The sequence below is a fragment of the Megascapheus bottae genome, chromosome 20, assembly GCF_031878675.1.
Source record: "Megascapheus bottae isolate mThoBot1 chromosome 20, mThoBot2.hap1, whole genome shotgun sequence".
Classification (NCBI taxonomy): domain Eukaryota; kingdom Metazoa; phylum Chordata; class Mammalia; order Rodentia; family Geomyidae; genus Megascapheus; species Megascapheus bottae.
In genome coordinates, this window is record NC_143528.1 from 29,552,905 (window position 1) to 29,569,734 (window position 16,830).

Sequence of the window (16,830 nt, forward strand, 5' to 3'; positions counted from 1 at the left end):
CAACCACATAAACCAAAAAAGCTGTAAGTGGTGCTGTGGCTCAAGTGAATAGAGTGCTACCCTTGAGCAAAAGAAGCTTCTAGGAACAGTGCCAGCCCTGGGTTCAAGCTCCAGGACTGGCAAAAAAAAAAAAAAAGAGAGGAAGAGGAGTGGGGAGGAGACAGACAGAGAGACAGACAGACAAAAATATGGAGTATGACCAGAATCTTGTGATCTAGGCAGAATGGCTGAGAGCGTCTCATGGCAACCTCATCTTCTCCAGTTTGGTTGGGGGAAGGGTGAGACCAAGTCTTGCTGCATAGGTACACAGCTCTACAAATCACCTTTCTTGGCTTCCATCATACAGCTGTGGTCACCAGAGTTTCCATCAGGCTTCCAACTGCCCTTCAGGAAGTGGCACCAAGAACCTGGCTATCTACCCAGGTCTAAGGTTTTCAGGCCTTCACTCTATGCAGAATTAGCTCTCTTGTTCTGACCATATTTGCTGACATTTGTATTCTGATCAGGGAGCTATTGAGGTTCGTAATGACCCAGATATAACCTGCTCTTCCAGTTGCTGTGGGACCAGATGGTTCAGGTCCATAGCTCCTCTCCATGAGTATCGGCTATGCTGTGTAACCAGACCATATGTTCCACACAGTGTAGCTGGTACTCTCAGAAGATTAAGAAACACAATCATGGGAGAAATGCTGTTCTAAAATACAGCAAATCTGTTAGCCAATCAGCTAACCAGCCACATCTACGTGATACACAGGAACATCCTGTACCACTCCAGAGCCTTTGGTCATCTACTTTAGCACTGAAATGATTGGCTATCTTCTAGTGGAGTAAAAACATCTCCGTATTGGTCTTTTTTTGTGTTGAGGTCTGTTCTTTCTAATGTTAGTTTCGTATTGGTCTTTTTTTATGTTGAGGTCTGTTCTTTCTAATGCTAGTTTCTTGAAAACTTTTATCTTAAAAGGATGTTGAATTTTGTCAAAGGGTTTTTCTTCTTTAATTGAGATGATGGCATGAATTTTGTTCTTGATCTTGTTTCTGTGCTGCTTCATATTTAATAGATTGAACCATCCTTGCATATTTCATCCTTGAACTTGACTTGATCATGTGGTATGATCTCTTTAATGTTCTGTTGAATTGCTTGAAAATACATAATTGAGAAATTATGCATCTATGTTCATTAAAAAGATCTGGATTCTCTGGTTTTGGGATGAGTGTAATGCTGGCTACATAAAGTGAATTTGATAATCTCCTATTTATGTTTCCTGAGTAGCTGGGATGACAGGTACAGGCCATCATGTTCAGCTTTTTCTTTAATTGGTCAAGATGGATTTGCTTGTAATTTAGGTCATTGTATAGTCTACATTTCCAGTATACTTTGATTTTTGTGCTCTGATTCTTTTGAGTATAGTTCTGCTTTTATTTTTTAGCTGTTACTTTTTAGTGTAGCTTTAGGTACTTTTCATTAGGCTATGCTTTTGGTATACTTTAAAAGAAATACAATATAGTGTTTATATTTTGTAGAAAATGGCTCTCTTTACATAGTGATGGATTACTGTGAAGGAGGGGACCTGTTTAAACGAATAAATGCTCAAAAAGGCTTTTTTTTCCAAGAAGACCAGGTAAGTTAGCATGTAGGAGCTTAATTCCTACTACATTATCAAGAAGTAATTCAAAACTTGATTATATATGTATATTGTTAAGCTATAAATGTTAATTGTAAATACTAGGGCAGTCTGGTATCATATCAATATGTTGGTCACTTTCTGTCTAACTGCAACCTTTGGTCAGCTTCTGTAGTGCATTTCTAGTTTGTAAAAATATATTGCTACTTGTGTAATTATATGTTATATTTTACGTGTACATTTTATCCATAGATCTAAGTATAGAAATCATAGATAGTTAATCTGTATATTGTCAATGATGCCAGATCTATTATCCCCAAATGTAGCCTTCCCAAGTAATTCCAACTCCGGAAGTTAACAGCTTTTGAACAGCTTTATTAAATTTAGTACCTTAGCCCCAGTGTGCGCACGCACACACATACACATACACACACATGAATACAAATATACTGAACAAAGAGGGAATTCAAGGATAGCTTATTATTTTCTATTCCATCTTTTACAAATCCACTTTCTTGAGGTAAACTCTTGTGTATACTGGTTGTTTCACTACCTATTCCTTCTTTCCTTCCTACAAGCATTTGCATGTACATATACGCATATATACAAAATGTCAGGTGCATGAGATAAGCATATATTCAAAAAATAGGAGAGTATATTATAGTATACTGCAATGTTTTTGTTCAACTTACTGTGCACAAATACTATACATAGAAGTGATTCTTTCTGTCGGCTGCCTATTATTGCTGAGATAGGCTTTCATAATGCATTGAATCAATCCAACTAATGGTTATTTTTTTTTTTTTTTTGCCAGTCCTGGGCTTGAGCTCAGGGTCTGAGCACTGTCCTTGGACTTTTTCAAGGCTAGAGCTCTACCCCTTGAGTCTCAGCACCACTTCTGGCTTTTTTTCTATGTATGTGGTACCAAGGAATCGAACCCAGGTCTTCATGCATGCTAGGCAAGCACTTTAACCACGAGGCCAAACTCGCGGCCCTAATGGTTATTTTTTGATATGACCAATAGTATGACAAACATTCTTATATACCCACTTTAATATTTTTGGTTTTATGTCTGTAGAAAAAAATTGAAATCATAGTTGCTGCCTTATGAGTTTTGAACTTTATACATATTTAAAACTGTAGTTTAAATGCCATTTACTTGGAATTATTTTGGTGTTAAGCATAAGGTAGAATCTAAGCTTCTTTTTACTTCCAAATGGCCAGTTTCAAAGACAGTATTTATATGTAGAAAACACAGAGAATAGTTCAGGCCTGCTTTCCAAATTTCTACTTTGATTCTCTTCATGTGATCTAAAAGATGAATTTTAAAATGAACAAGTTAGGCTAGGAGTTTGGCCTAGTGGGAAAGTGCTTGCCCAGCATGCACGAAGACCTGCGTTTGAGTACTTAATATCACATACATAAAAAAGCTGGAAATGGTGCTGTGGCTCAAGTGGTAGAGCCCTAGCCTTGAGAAAAAAGCCCAAGGACAGTGTCTAGGCCCTGAGTATATGTCATAAAATATTATAAGGTATAAATTGTCTATTCAAGTTTCTTTTCATACTTTTTGACTTCTAAGCAATATTTCAGAGGTGTTTCTGAAATTTTTTTACTTTTATTTTTCTCCCTAGATTTTGGACTGGTTTGTTCAGATATGTTTGGCCTTGAAACATGTACATGATAGGAAAATTCTTCACCGAGACATAAAATCACAGGTGTGTTCATTCTGTCACTGCTAACTTCTCAGTGGATAAAAGCATGGTGCTATGTTGTCTGGAGCCACAGCTTTTGAGCTCAAAGCAGTGTGTGAGGAACTGTCATTTCTTTCCTTGTCCCTCCCTTGACCCAAATCCTTTAATCCTTTTCATGCTCCCTATGTTAGATCTCTGCTTACTTTTTTTTTATTTTTTATTTTTGAGTCACTCTTGGGGCTTAAACTCAGGGCCTGGACACTGCCGTTGAGCTCTTTTCCTCAAGGCTAACATTCTACCATGGCTTCACTTCCAATTTTCTAGTGGTTAATTGGTGATAAGAGTCTGAAAGACTTCTCTGCCCGGGCTGGCTTTGAACTGCAATCCTCAGGTCTTAGCCTTCTAAGTAGCTAGGGTTACAGGTGTGAGCCACCAGCACCTGGCTTCTCCTTACTTTTCATAGTGTCCCCCTAATTACTCCTTCCCTCTGATGGAGCAAATCTGAAAAACCATTGTGTAGTCTCTAGTTCCAGAACTCTTTAGGCGATTTATAAAGAAAAAACATACATTCATTCTTCTTCCAAGACTTAGATAGCCATTAGTCTACTTTGTCTGCATTTATATTCTGGAAATTTTATTTAAGTGGAACTAACATCATAGATGCCTTTTAAATTTGAATTATTTGCCTTTTGTTGTTCAATTGTAATAGTTCTTTTTCTAGATATGGGTCTTTTCAGATATATGCTATGCCAATATTGTCTACCATTGCCTAGATTGCTTATTTGTCTTTGTGATGGTGTCCTCTGATGCATATTTTTAATTGGATAAAGTTCAGTTTAAAGTTTTGTTTATTTTGTTTACCTAAGCTTTTGTTATCATATCTAAGAAACCATTGCCTACATCAAGGGTGTGAAAATTTACTCCTATGTTTTACTCTGGGAGTTCTATAGTTTTAGGTTTTACATTTAAGTTTGGAATCCCTTTTATGTTTATTTCTGTATATGGTATGAGATAGAAAACTGTATTTATCTTCTTGCATGTGGATAACCTGTAATCCCAATGTTGCTTTTTAGCTTTTACACTTTTAATGAAAAATATTGTTGGAGATAAGAGACTCATACCTCATACAATTAATTAGACTGCCGCAGTGTTTGTGTTTTTTGTTTTTTGTTTTTTTTGCAGAACATATTTTTAACCAAAGATGGTACGGTACAACTTGGAGATTTTGGAATTGCTAGAGTTCTTAATAGGTAACATACTTATTTTTAAGTTTATTACTTATTTTGCTATAATCTCTTTACTGAAATTTCAACTCATTATGACATGTATGTGATGATTCTTTTCCTATATGAAGTTTATGAATAATTTTTTGTTGTTCTAGTACTGTAGAGCTGGCTCGAACTTGCATAGGAACCCCATACTACTTGTCACCTGAAATTTGTGAAAACAAGCCTTATAACAATAAAAGGTATTTAAAAAGACACTCGTATTTCATTGAGCTGCTCCATTACCTTATGTTTAACAATAACAAAATCAACAGTAAATATGTATACATCATATCTATAAACACACATTTTAACACAGAGCTCTACTCTGACTCACATGCTGTGTAAAGGAAGAGTGCAAAAGACAGTCCTGCCATTGCATTCCAGTGATCTTTTATGTTCCATCCCTCTTTCAGATGGAAAAGTCTCAACCACATAACCTTTGTTAGTTGCTCCTGATAGATTTTTCCAGATTAAATTTTGTAAAATTATATTTTTCATGGTAATGTAAGGTAGTATTTTCCTTGTGTATATGTTAAAACACCAGAATTTTTTTACAACTCATTGGATATACCAGGTTGAATTTTGCCAAATAAAAACGACTAAATGGAATATAGAATATTCTATGCCACTAGTATTCAGATATTAAATTTGTTAAATAAAATTTTTTTTTGCCAGTCATAGGTCTCGAACTCAGGGTCTGAACACTGTCCTTGGACTTTTCTCAAGGCTAGAGCTCTATCACTTGAGCCACAGCACCACTTCTGGCTTTTTTCTATGTATGTGGTACCCAGGAATCGAACCTGGGTCTTTGTTTATGTGAGGCAAGCACTCTACCACTAGGCCAAACTCACAGCCCCATTAAATGCAATTTTTAACAACTATGCAATTTTTAGACAACTATTGTCTAATTTTGAGTAGCTATTGCCATTTAGTTCTTGTTTTTGAGTTTTAAAGAAAATGCTTTAAGGACCACATGTTTTTCTAGTGTATTTATGTGCCATTTATGTTTCCTTTAAATGAAATATGAATTAAAATATTTAAAGTATATTCTGATGATAAAAATAAAACTCATTTTTGTCTTCTTTAGTGACATTTGGGCTCTGGGGTGTGTCCTTTATGAGATGTGTACACTTAAACATGCAGTAAGTAAAAGTTTCTGGAATATATTTTAATTGTGTCGTCTTTTAGATGACTCTCTTAGACTAAAATTTTTCTCTTAGTTTTTAATTTTACTTCCTGAAGTGTATATCCAAATTGATTTTCCCCCAGCATATTTGCATACATTAAATATTTGTTTTCATAGTTCATACATTCTAAAGCATTTCTATTGATAGAGACACAAACCTGCTCTTTTCCTTTTGTGTGTGTGTGTGTGTGTGTGCGCGCCAGTAGAGGGGCTTGAACAGGGCCTGGTGATGTTTTAGCTTTTTTGTTCAAGGCCAGTGCTCTACCACTTTCTCCACAGCTCCACTTCTAGCTTTTTGGTGGTGAACTGGTAATAAGTATCTCATGGGCTTTCCTGCTTATGCTGGCTTTGACCTATGATCCTCAGGTCTCAGCCTCCTAAGTACTTAAATTATGGGCATGAGCCACCAGTCCCTGGAGTTGCTTTCTTCTTAACAGAAATTCATCTTTGAATTTCTTTTAGCAAGTTGTTTCATCCCCAAGTTAAGCTGACCATAGTGGTTCATGTCTATAAACCTATCACTTAGGAGACTGAGATAGGAAATGTAGAGAAGAGTTCAAGGCCAGCCTGAGCTTCATAGTGAGACTGTTTCAAAAATAAACAAAAAGTAAACCTTACATTTAAAAAAAAAATTGAGGGCCAGGAGTTTGGCCTAGTGGTAGAGTGCCTGCCTAGCATGCTGGAAGACCCAGGTTTGATTCCTTGGTACCACATACATAGAAAAAAAAGCTAGAAATGGTACTATATCTCAAGTGGTAGAGCTCTAGCCTTGAGAAAGCCCAAGGACAGTGCTCAGGCCCTGAGTTCAAGCCCAGGACTGGCAAAAAAATAAATTAATTAATTAAAAAAATTTAAAAAATGAAATCGAATATTACTTACAAGTTTGTTCAGTATATTCATCAAGGAATTTTATCAACTTTAAAGCTTCTTAACCTACAGTATAATTTTAATTCTTCTTTATTTTATTTTGAGGCTTTTTTTTTTTTTGGTCAACTGTGGGGCTTGAACTCTCTGGGTCTTAGTGCTGTCCCTGGGCTTTTTCAGTGTTAGAATTCTACTACTTGAGCTGCAGCACAACTTCTGGCTTTTTTCTATGTATGTGGTACCGAAGAATCAAACCTGGGTTTTTGTGCATGTTAGACAAGCACTCTACCACTAGGCAAAACTCTTGGCCCCTCACTTTTCATTTTAAAATCCCTTCTTGAACATTTTTTCCCACTGATTAACAAAATATTTTTATTAGATAAACTTTCAGAGAATACATAAGAAGTAACTAAATGTAATGAGCAATTCTTCCAGCCATCAATAACAACCTATATAATTTGTTATTTTCTGCTAAGTTTTGTTGTAGATTAACTTACAAAATGAATTCTGGATTGTTTCTTCCCAATCATCTGTAGTTTTATAGCCTTGATAGTGTTTGGAGTGTGTATTTCTTTTTTTTTTAATTTTTTATTGTAATTAATAAAAGGGTTACATGATATTTGCCAGATAAAAGGTGCATTAATTCACATACATTGATACCCTTTCACATGTCTTGGTACCCATTACCCTCCCCCCACCCCCCACCCCGCCGTGGAGTGTGTATTTCTTTTTAGTGGCTGCATATACTTTAATATTGCCTCAAATTTTCTTTTTCTTTTTTCTTTCTTTCTTTTCTTTTCTTTTTTTTTTTTTTTGTGGGTCATGGGGCTGAACTCAGCCTGGGTTCTGTCCCTGAGCTCTTCAGCTCAAGGCTACCACCCTACTCTTGAGCCAAGTCCCACTTCCTATTTTCTAGAGGTTAATTGGAGAGAAGAGCCTCAGGTCCTTTTGTGCCCAGGATGGCTTTCCTTAGATCTCAGCCTTCTGAGTAGCTGATTACAGGCATGAGCCATCACACACCAGCTTAGATTTTATTTTTCTTAAAAAAAAGTTGCTGAAATGATATGGAATTATGCATATGAGATATATTTGTATTTGAAGAAATTTGTCCATTTTCTGTGACACAGTAATTTTGGGGTTAAGCCATTGTCTATTTAATTAGATCTTACACTGACATTATCTGTTACTATAGCCTCTATATTTTAGAACAATTACTCTTGTTTTGTTTGTATGTAGCCCATGCTTGTTTTAAAAATCATTAAGTACTTCATGAAACCTGCATCTTTGATGCACTTGTTAGTTGAGAGATAATGGAAATTGGGAACCATATGTTCTTTTCATTTTTAAGGTACAGAGATTTTTTTTTTTTTTTGCCAGTCCTGGGGCTTGAACTCGGGGCCTGAGCACTGTCCTTGGACTTTTCTCAAGGCTAGAGCTCTATCACTTGAGCCACAGCACCACTTTCAGTTTTTTCTGTGTATGTGGTACCGAGGAATTGAACCCAGGTCTTCATGCATACTAGGCAAGCACTCTACCACTAGGCCAAACTCCTGGCCCCAGGTACACAGATTTTTTTTTTAAGAATTTATTAATATTGATTTTTACATCATATTTTAAATGACAAGTTTAACAAACAAGTGTTCAAGGAGGGAATCTCTATTTACAATCACTGGGACTTAGTATTTAGAACTTAATCAAAATTAGGCTAAGGGTTTGTATGTCATAGAAACATTAATTTAAGAAATAAAACATTATGTCTATAGGGTCATAGGTTTTTATGTCTATATAGTTATGTTTATATTTCCATTACCATGTCCATAGCTTTGGGTATGCAGTTATTGAGTCCTCGCTCTTGTACTCTTTGGATTTAATAGCCACATATTAGGGATACCATGCGCCTTTTGTTCCTTACGTCTTGACTTGTCTCACTCAACATGATTCGCTCTAGGTTCATCCATTTCCCTGCGAATGCCATTATTTTATCTTGTCTGTTGGCTATGTAGAATTCCATTGTGTATATATACCACATTTTCTGTATCCATTCATCTGCAGTAGGGCATCTGCATTGTTTCCATCGCCTGGCTATTGTGGATAGTGCAGAGATGAACATAGCTGAGCAGGCAGGTACACAGATTTTTTAAGAAGAATAAATTTATTTAAATTCTTATAAACTTATAAAATGTTCTAGGTGAGGTTTTTATAACTGGTATAATCACTAATGCCTAACAGATAGTTCATTTTGTTTACTTGATATTTATATTAACAGTGTCAGCTCTATAATGCTATCTACTAAGAGGCTGAACTCTGAGGATCATGGTTAGAAAACAGTCAGGGAGGAAAGTCCATGAGACTCTTATTTCCAGTTGACCACCAAAAAGCCTGAAGTAACACTACAGTTCAAGTGATTGAGTGCCAGCTTCAGGATGAAGAACTATGCCCAGGTCCTGAATTTTAGCCCAAGTAGGGGCACAAAAAAAAAAACAAATTCAGTTGTACAACTGTTATTTTAGCAGAGTTATCAAAGCTGCCTTTTACTTTCAACTATCATCTTTCATAAAACTGTCTTTAGATTTTAAATTACCTCAACTCTGCATTCTTTTTATATAAATTAGTTATATTTAATCCAAAAACATACACTAGGTTGATTAAACATCTAGAACTATTAATACAGTTTATATTCCCTTTGGGATATTTGCGACATTGTGTATTCTGCAGTTGTGAACAGCATCACACATACAAAAATAATAACACTGAACCAGGTACTAGTGGCTCATGCTTGTAATCCCAGCTGCTCAAAAGGTTGAAATATGAGCTTTGATGCCAACGGAGGCAGACTGTTATCTCCAATTAGCCGGTAAAAATTTTGAACATTTTTAAAAGCTGACTGTTGAGGGACAGCTTAAGTAGTAGAGTGCCATCCTTTAGTTTGGAAGACAAGCCCATGAGTTCAAACCCCAGTACTGGCAATAGATGGACAAACAAACACTGTTTAATAGGAAAAATCACTAGTATATTTAATATATTTTTCCCAATGCTGTAGTCTATAATTACTCTAATAATCGCAAAAAGTTTACAGGAAGCCATGTCCTAAATGCAGACCACTAGATTTTCTGTTTCCCCAACCCCCATGGTTCTTTGGCCTTGGTTTTGCTACCTGTAAGGTAACACTCCATTAACACTCATTATCATGGCTTATAAAATATTTACTGTATTTAATGCCTATATCTTGACATGCTGATTAAGTAAAAATGAGCCATGTCAGCTGGGCACAATGGCTCACGCCTGTAATCCTAGCTACTCAGGAGGATAGAAGTTCAAAGCCAGCCCAGGTACTACAAAGCCTGTGAGCATCTCATCTCCAATTAGTCACCAGAAAACCAAAGTGGCACTGTGGCTCAAGGGGTAGGATGGTAGCCTTGAGCTGAAGAGCTCAGGGACATCACCCAGGCCCAGAGTTCAACTCCCATGACCAACCGAGAAAAAAAGGAGAAAAAGAGTTGTGTGTGTTACAACATTCTAATTTGAGGGTGATACCCTCTCTGGAGTATGTTTATAGATAACTAAGTGAAGTTTTCTTTAGAGAGCATGTGTTCATTGTTATTTGTAAAAGGGTTGTATTTCTATTCTATATTAGTAGGAAAATAGTTATTTATCATTGCTAATATTCCCACTTTCAAATTTAATGTTTCCTACATATCATTTGTTTTCTGGATTTTAGTTTGAAGCTGGCAATATGAAGAACCTGGTACTGAAGATAATATCTGGATCTTTTCCACCAGTGTCTTCACATTATTCCTATGATCTCCGTAGTTTGCTCTCGCAGTTATTTAAAAGAAATCCTAAGGATAGACCATCAGTCAGCTCCATATTGGAGAAAGGATTTATAGCCAAACGCATTGAAAAGTTTCTCTCACCTCAGGTAGGTTTTGTAAATTTTATCTTTAAAAGTTAAATTAGGGGGCCGGGAGTTTGGCCTAGTGGTTAAAGTGCTTGCCTACCATGCATGAAGACCTGGGTTCGATTCCTCGGTACCACATATAGAAAAAAAAGCCAGAAGTGGTGCTGAGGCTCAAGGTGGTAGAGCTCTAGACTTGAGAAAGTCCAAGGACAGTGCTCAAGCCCTGAGCTCAAGCCCAGGACTGGCAAAAAAAAAAAAAAAAAAGTTAAATTAGTAATTAAGACATGTCCTCCAATTTTGTGGCAAGCACATAAGAACCTTGGAGGTCAGATGCCCTTTGCAACCTGTGTGGTCACCACGTTCCTCACCTGGGGGAAGTAGGATTATGCATGTGAGGTGATTACAATAATTTTTAAAAAGAGGTAATGCATGTAGAGTGCCTAACGTCAAGAATAAAAGTAAGTTCAGTGACTTACCTCTATAATCTTAGCTATTTGGAAAGCTGTGATTGGAAGAATCTGTTCAAAGCCAGGCTGGGCAAAATGTTTTCAGCTAGTAAGAAAACTTAAGTTCAATGATTCTTGCCTTTTCTTCACTGCCTGGGAAATGTGAGTAGGAAGATCACAGCCAGGCCAGTCACAAAATAGTCAACAGTAATGAAAGGAAAAAGTGATTGAGTGATTGCCTGTGAAATTCAAGCCCCAGTAACTGAAAAAAAAAAATCACAAAAAACCTGGTATTTGAAATATTCAGCATATGTTTAAACATAATTTATGAGATGAATATCAACATAATTTTAATGATTATATCCAATTTTACAGAATATGTTCAGAAACCTGTGACTATATGTATTTACATATATATTTATATGTATATTGTTATATGTACATGTATAATATGCATATAATGTATATATGTATAATGTATATAATGTAAAAATAGTATCTATGTAATATGTGTGTATGTATATAATAAATATATAAATATGTGTGCAGTTGTCTCCTACCTTTTCCTCAAATACAGGTTTGTAACATATTTGTTTGATTTAATTTTGTGCATTGCAATATGCTTGTGTTTAAATGTAGGGCTTAATTATAGGGTTTACATGTAAGGCTTCATGGTAGGCTTACATACTATGATTGTGAGCCACACCTCTGACCTTTTTTGCTTAAGTTATTTTTCAGATTGAGTCTTTTTTGTTTTGGGTGTTTTTTGGTTGTTTGTTGTTTTTACTGAAACTTGACTGGACTGAAATCCTCCTTTTTACACTCTCCACAGAGTATGGATGACAGACTAAACTACTATACCCACTTTATTGGTTGAGATGGAGTCTGGATTAGCTTTGAACCGCAATCCTCCCAATCTCCATGTCTCTGTAGCTGGATTGTAGGCATGGACCATCATACCCAGAATGAATTAAGTTTTAATTAGGCAAGTTTTATAAATCTGTCAAATCAGCTGGCATCAATTATTTACACATATGTGATCACCTGAAGTTGGAGTTCTTTTACTCTTCATTTTTAATGTACCCTTTATTAATTTAATTACCATAGAACTTCCCTGCAAATAAGATAATGTAGTAAAATTGTAACTATTATTTATATATCCTTCTGATGTAACAGAACATTTCTGTGAACAACTACTTCTCAGCAACCATAGAGTAGGATCTAACTAAATATCCAAAGAATTTGCAAGAAGAAAGCCTATTAAAATTCAGGAGTTAACAGTTTATTGTGATAGAATGTAGCAACAATTTCTGAAATGTGGGTGTCCTATGAGACTTCTTTGTTAAAAATAATGTTTGCAAGGACAGTTTTATGTTGTACTATTGTTTCTTTGGCAGCTACCATGATGCAAACAATAACCTCATTTAACTTTGCTGTAGTTTCTACCTCCCACCCCTTATGCAAGCAGCTAGGACATCCAGTCTTAAGGCTGAAATACTGGAACTCACCCAGCTAGCAATGAGGGGGAAAATGATAAAACCTAAAATATTGTATGTATTTGAACCAGCATCTAGCCTTGAATTTCTGATCCTACTGCTTCAGCTTCCTGAAGACTGGAATTACAGGACAGTTTTTATTTTTAATAACTATATTTTCTCAGCACCATTAGGAAAATGCTTTCAAAATTAGTTCTTGGTCCTGTCTGGCAACTTTATGGATGTAGATTGACAAATCAAGGTGCTATCAGAACATTCTGTGATGATGGTAATGGTTCCTGTCTGCATCATACAGCCTCCAGCCACAGGGGTTGAGCACTTGAATTGTGACTGAGAAGCTAATGTTTAATTTTAGTTATTTTAAAAACCCCCCTTTTAAGATGCAGGTTTGAACTCAGGGCCTCAGGTTCCAGACAAATACTTTGTCACTTAAACTACATCTCCAACCCTTTTTAGCTTTATTTTTCAGGTACAGTCTCAGTTTTTTCCCCCAAGGACTGGTCTTGGACTGTGGTTCTCCCACCTGTAGACTTCCTGAGAACCTAGGTTTAGAAGCATGCACTACCATGCCTGGCCTTTATCATGAACCTTAATTCAAGTAGTTTTATATGTACAGTGGCTCTTATTTTGGATAGACCAGCAGAGAAATTCAAGTAACTGCCTCAGTCTACATAAATATTCACACAGAACTAAAGGAAGGCTTTTGTTTTGGAAGAAATTCAATGTGGCAGTAATCCGACAATCATTTTTTTTCTAAAGTTGATTTGGAATGAGAGCAGATATGTTCAGAAGAGAAAACATATTCACATCCTTGCTCTAGATTACCATTAAACCAGACTTACACTTAAATTTATGCTGTATGCAGTGGTTCTCAAAATTTAGCACACAGTGTCGTCTCCTAGAAGACTTTACTGGGGCTAGCCTGACGATTTGCACATTTATTATTGGCTAGATGATAGTGAAAATGTCAGTTTGAAATTAGTGCTGTAGCAGATTCTTAATGAGAAAGAGGCATTTCAAATGGTGACTTCTTGCCCATGGAGCAGTTTGATCTGCTGACCTGTAGGAATAGCTATAGGAGTAGTATGCTTTGCACTGGCTGTTCTCTTGAAAAGGGGAAACTTCTTTTGTTTTTTCCTTTCTCAGTAAAGGGTAAGATGACTTGACTCTGTTGATTATCATAGTTTGACACTGAAAAGATGGAATAAGGAGAAAAAGTGATATGCAAATGATTGTTGTTTCTCAGAATATATCTGTAAACACTGAGGAATAAACAAATGAGTATTTGCAACAATGTTAAAAAGACTTGAATTATGTAAGAATATCCAACTGGAGGTATGACTCAGTGGTAGTACACCTGTCTAGCACATGTGAGGCCCTGAGTTCAAACTCGAGGACCATCAAAAAAATAATAATAAATTGATAAGATTGGGAGAAAGTTAGCATGAGACAGACCTGCTGAATGGAGTACTTGTTTTTAATTTGTGCTATGAATCTAGCAGGATAATTGTGACATAATTGTGACTAGTGAATATTTTTATTCATAAAATTTAATATTTTTTCTAACTTCTTTTCTCTCAACCTAAGCTTATTGCAGAAGAATTTTGTCTAAAAACATTTTCAAAATGTGGAGCACAGCCTTTATCAGGTAAATGAAATTTAAATATGAAGCATTTCATCTGTTTTCAATACTCGCACTTAATTGTACTAGAAACGTAGATGGAAGGATGGAGAAAGAGATAGATGATTATAGGTAAATTTAACCAAGAGGGAATCTCCTTTTAAAGTTGTGTTGCGCTATATGATAATAGATGCTAGTTTTTGATAAGTTAATAATGAAATTTTAATTTCTTATTTAAATGAAATCTTATATCACCAAATGCTAAGTCGATTAATTTTTTTTCTGAGGTGTTAGGGTTAGCTTTCAGGTTTTTTTTTTGGTGTGGGTTTTGTTTTCTTTTTTTTCATATATTTTTTATTGTAATTAATAGAAGGGTTACATTATATTCACCAGATAGAAGGTGCATTACTTCACATATATTTATACCCTTTCTCATGTCTTGGTCCCCATTTCCCTCCCCCAACCTGGCCTTCAGGTTTTACACCATCTTGTCTACCACTCAGCCTTTGTACTTGGTGTTTTGAACACTACTAGAGAATGCTGTAAAATGTCCAGTTACATGAAAATCATTGTGTCATATTTTTTGTGTTTAGAAACAATTTTTATTCCAAAAATATTTCAAGTAAATTATCAGTTCAAACATTTTATTAAGGATCTATATGGATGCACACCTATATATTTGTATATATGCTATATATATATAAAATATATACCTATATATTATATACACATACACCTATACCAGTGTATACCAGTTCTAAGGCTGAATTTGGGACCTCACATACTCATTTAACTCTTTCACTTAAGGATGGTGTTCTAACATTTGGGCCACACCTATGCCACCTCCGATTTTGGCTCTTTGCTGGTTGATTGTATGGAGATAAGAGTGTCTGCATGGGCTGGGATCCTCAGCAGGCATGAGCCACTGGTGCCAGTTGCACATGACCTTTTTTTTTTTTTTTTTTGGCCTGTCCTGGGGCTTAAACTCAGGGCCTGACCACTGTCCTTGAGCTTTTTCCTCAAGGCTAGCACTTTGCCACTTAAGCCACAGCACCATTTCTGGCTTTTTCTATGTATGTGGTACCAAGGAATCGAACCTGGGTATCCATGTATGCTAGGCAAACACTCTGCCACTAGGTCAAACTCCCAGCCCTGCATATGATTTTTAATATGAAAAACTTCAGTATCTGGGAGGATGTGATTTTTCACCTTTTAAGGATATAAGTTTAGTGTGAAATATTTGAGTTACTGTGACTTGTAAAGGAATGAATAAGATTTGATGAAAGTTCTATGTTCTGTCAACAATTATGAAAGTGATTTTAGTTTTAAATTAAAAATTTAATAAAAGAAACTCTTAGAAAATTTTCTTCATGTCTTTTTATTTAGCTAAAAGACCAGCTTCAGGACAAAACTTGGTTTCTGTTGTGCCAGCTCAGAAAATCACAAAGCCTGCTGCTAAGTATGGAGTACCTTTAACATACAAGAAATACACAGAGAAAAAATTACCTGAAAAAAAACCACTCCAAAAGCATAAACAGGTATGATGATGTTACAAACTGTAAGTAATATCAAATTCAGTTCAACTGAACAATAGTTCAGTTGGATTATCTTCATATAAGATTCTTAAAGTTATTACTAAAGAATATTGCTCTTATTCATGTACTATAGCTTTTGAAGGAGCATAGCCTTATTATCCTATGGAAGCATTTAAGAAACTATATTACATAAGTAATTGGTGCAACAAAAAAGTAACTATATGAAATCACTCTGACATCCTAATTAGATGCGTTTGATCATGTATATGTATCAAAGAATACATGAGATACACTTGTTAAAATCCTGAGAGATTTTTATATTTGAAAAAAATCACAAATTCATAAAGCTGAAAGGAATGTGGTCATATAAATCTATCACATTTCATGTGAAGAAAATGAGGTCTGAAGCCAGGTGCTGGTAGCTCAAGTCTGTAATCCTAGCTACTCAGGCTGAGATCTGAGGTTCAAAGACAGCCTGGGAAAGAAAGTCGATGAGATTTTTATCCCTATTTAGCCACCAGAAAACCAGAAGTGGAGCTGTGGCTCAAAGTGGTAGGGTGCTAACAAGCCTTGAACAGAAAAGCTCAGGACCAACTCCCAATCCCTGAGTCCAAGCCCCACAACCACCACCAACCACAAAAGATGAAGCCTATAGCGTTTAAGTGTCTAAAAACAAACACAGTTAGTCGCAGAAAATTTAGCATTTGCTTTCTGTCAGTATTTGCATGTTTTGGTATGTGGGACCAGTTTCATATTTTCCTACAGGTGCACAGATATGCATGTAGATAGGTTTACTAGCAGCATCCATACTTAGAGTTTTCCTCCAGTGACTGAAGACAGACCTTATTTCCTAATTATCCTCCTGCCCTCAGAAAAAGCAGGAAAATAATTTCTTCCTTATCAGAACACCTTCAGCACCTTATATGTGTCCTTTTAATGTCATTTCAGTAGAAGGTCACTTCTCTGAAGTGAGGATCCATGTATTGCACATCTTTGCCCAAAGAAAATGGCTAGGAAATTTTATTTTTTAACATATGTAGAGAGATTGAAAACAATGAATTCTAGTCATCAGAGCAACAATATATTTTATAATTTAATTGCACAGAATTGGGTAAAATGCCAAATAAAAGCCGCAGTAGAACCATAAAGCCAGTATCTTTTGAAATATGCTTGTTGGTTTGCTTGTTTTGGCAGTACTAGGAT

At 35.8% G+C, this 16,830-nt stretch overlaps 1 protein-coding gene across 1 annotated transcript in view; it reads left to right on the forward strand.

Annotated features, from left to right (window-relative positions):
- Nek1 (NIMA related kinase 1) overlaps nucleotides 1–16,830 on the forward strand; it is a 95,862-nt gene that overhangs the window by 7,927 nt on the left and 71,105 nt on the right. The window contains exons 5-12 of the mRNA XM_090354206.1: nucleotides 1,522–1,619; nucleotides 3,254–3,337; nucleotides 4,496–4,563; nucleotides 4,695–4,781; nucleotides 5,669–5,723; nucleotides 10,350–10,550; nucleotides 14,059–14,119; nucleotides 15,479–15,630. Coding sequence (XP_090210332.1) covers nucleotides 1,522–1,619; nucleotides 3,254–3,337; nucleotides 4,496–4,563; nucleotides 4,695–4,781; nucleotides 5,669–5,723; nucleotides 10,350–10,550; nucleotides 14,059–14,119; nucleotides 15,479–15,630 — 806 coding nt within the window. The remainder of the gene's footprint in view (nucleotides 1–1,521; nucleotides 1,620–3,253; nucleotides 3,338–4,495; nucleotides 4,564–4,694; nucleotides 4,782–5,668; nucleotides 5,724–10,349; nucleotides 10,551–14,058; nucleotides 14,120–15,478; nucleotides 15,631–16,830) is intronic.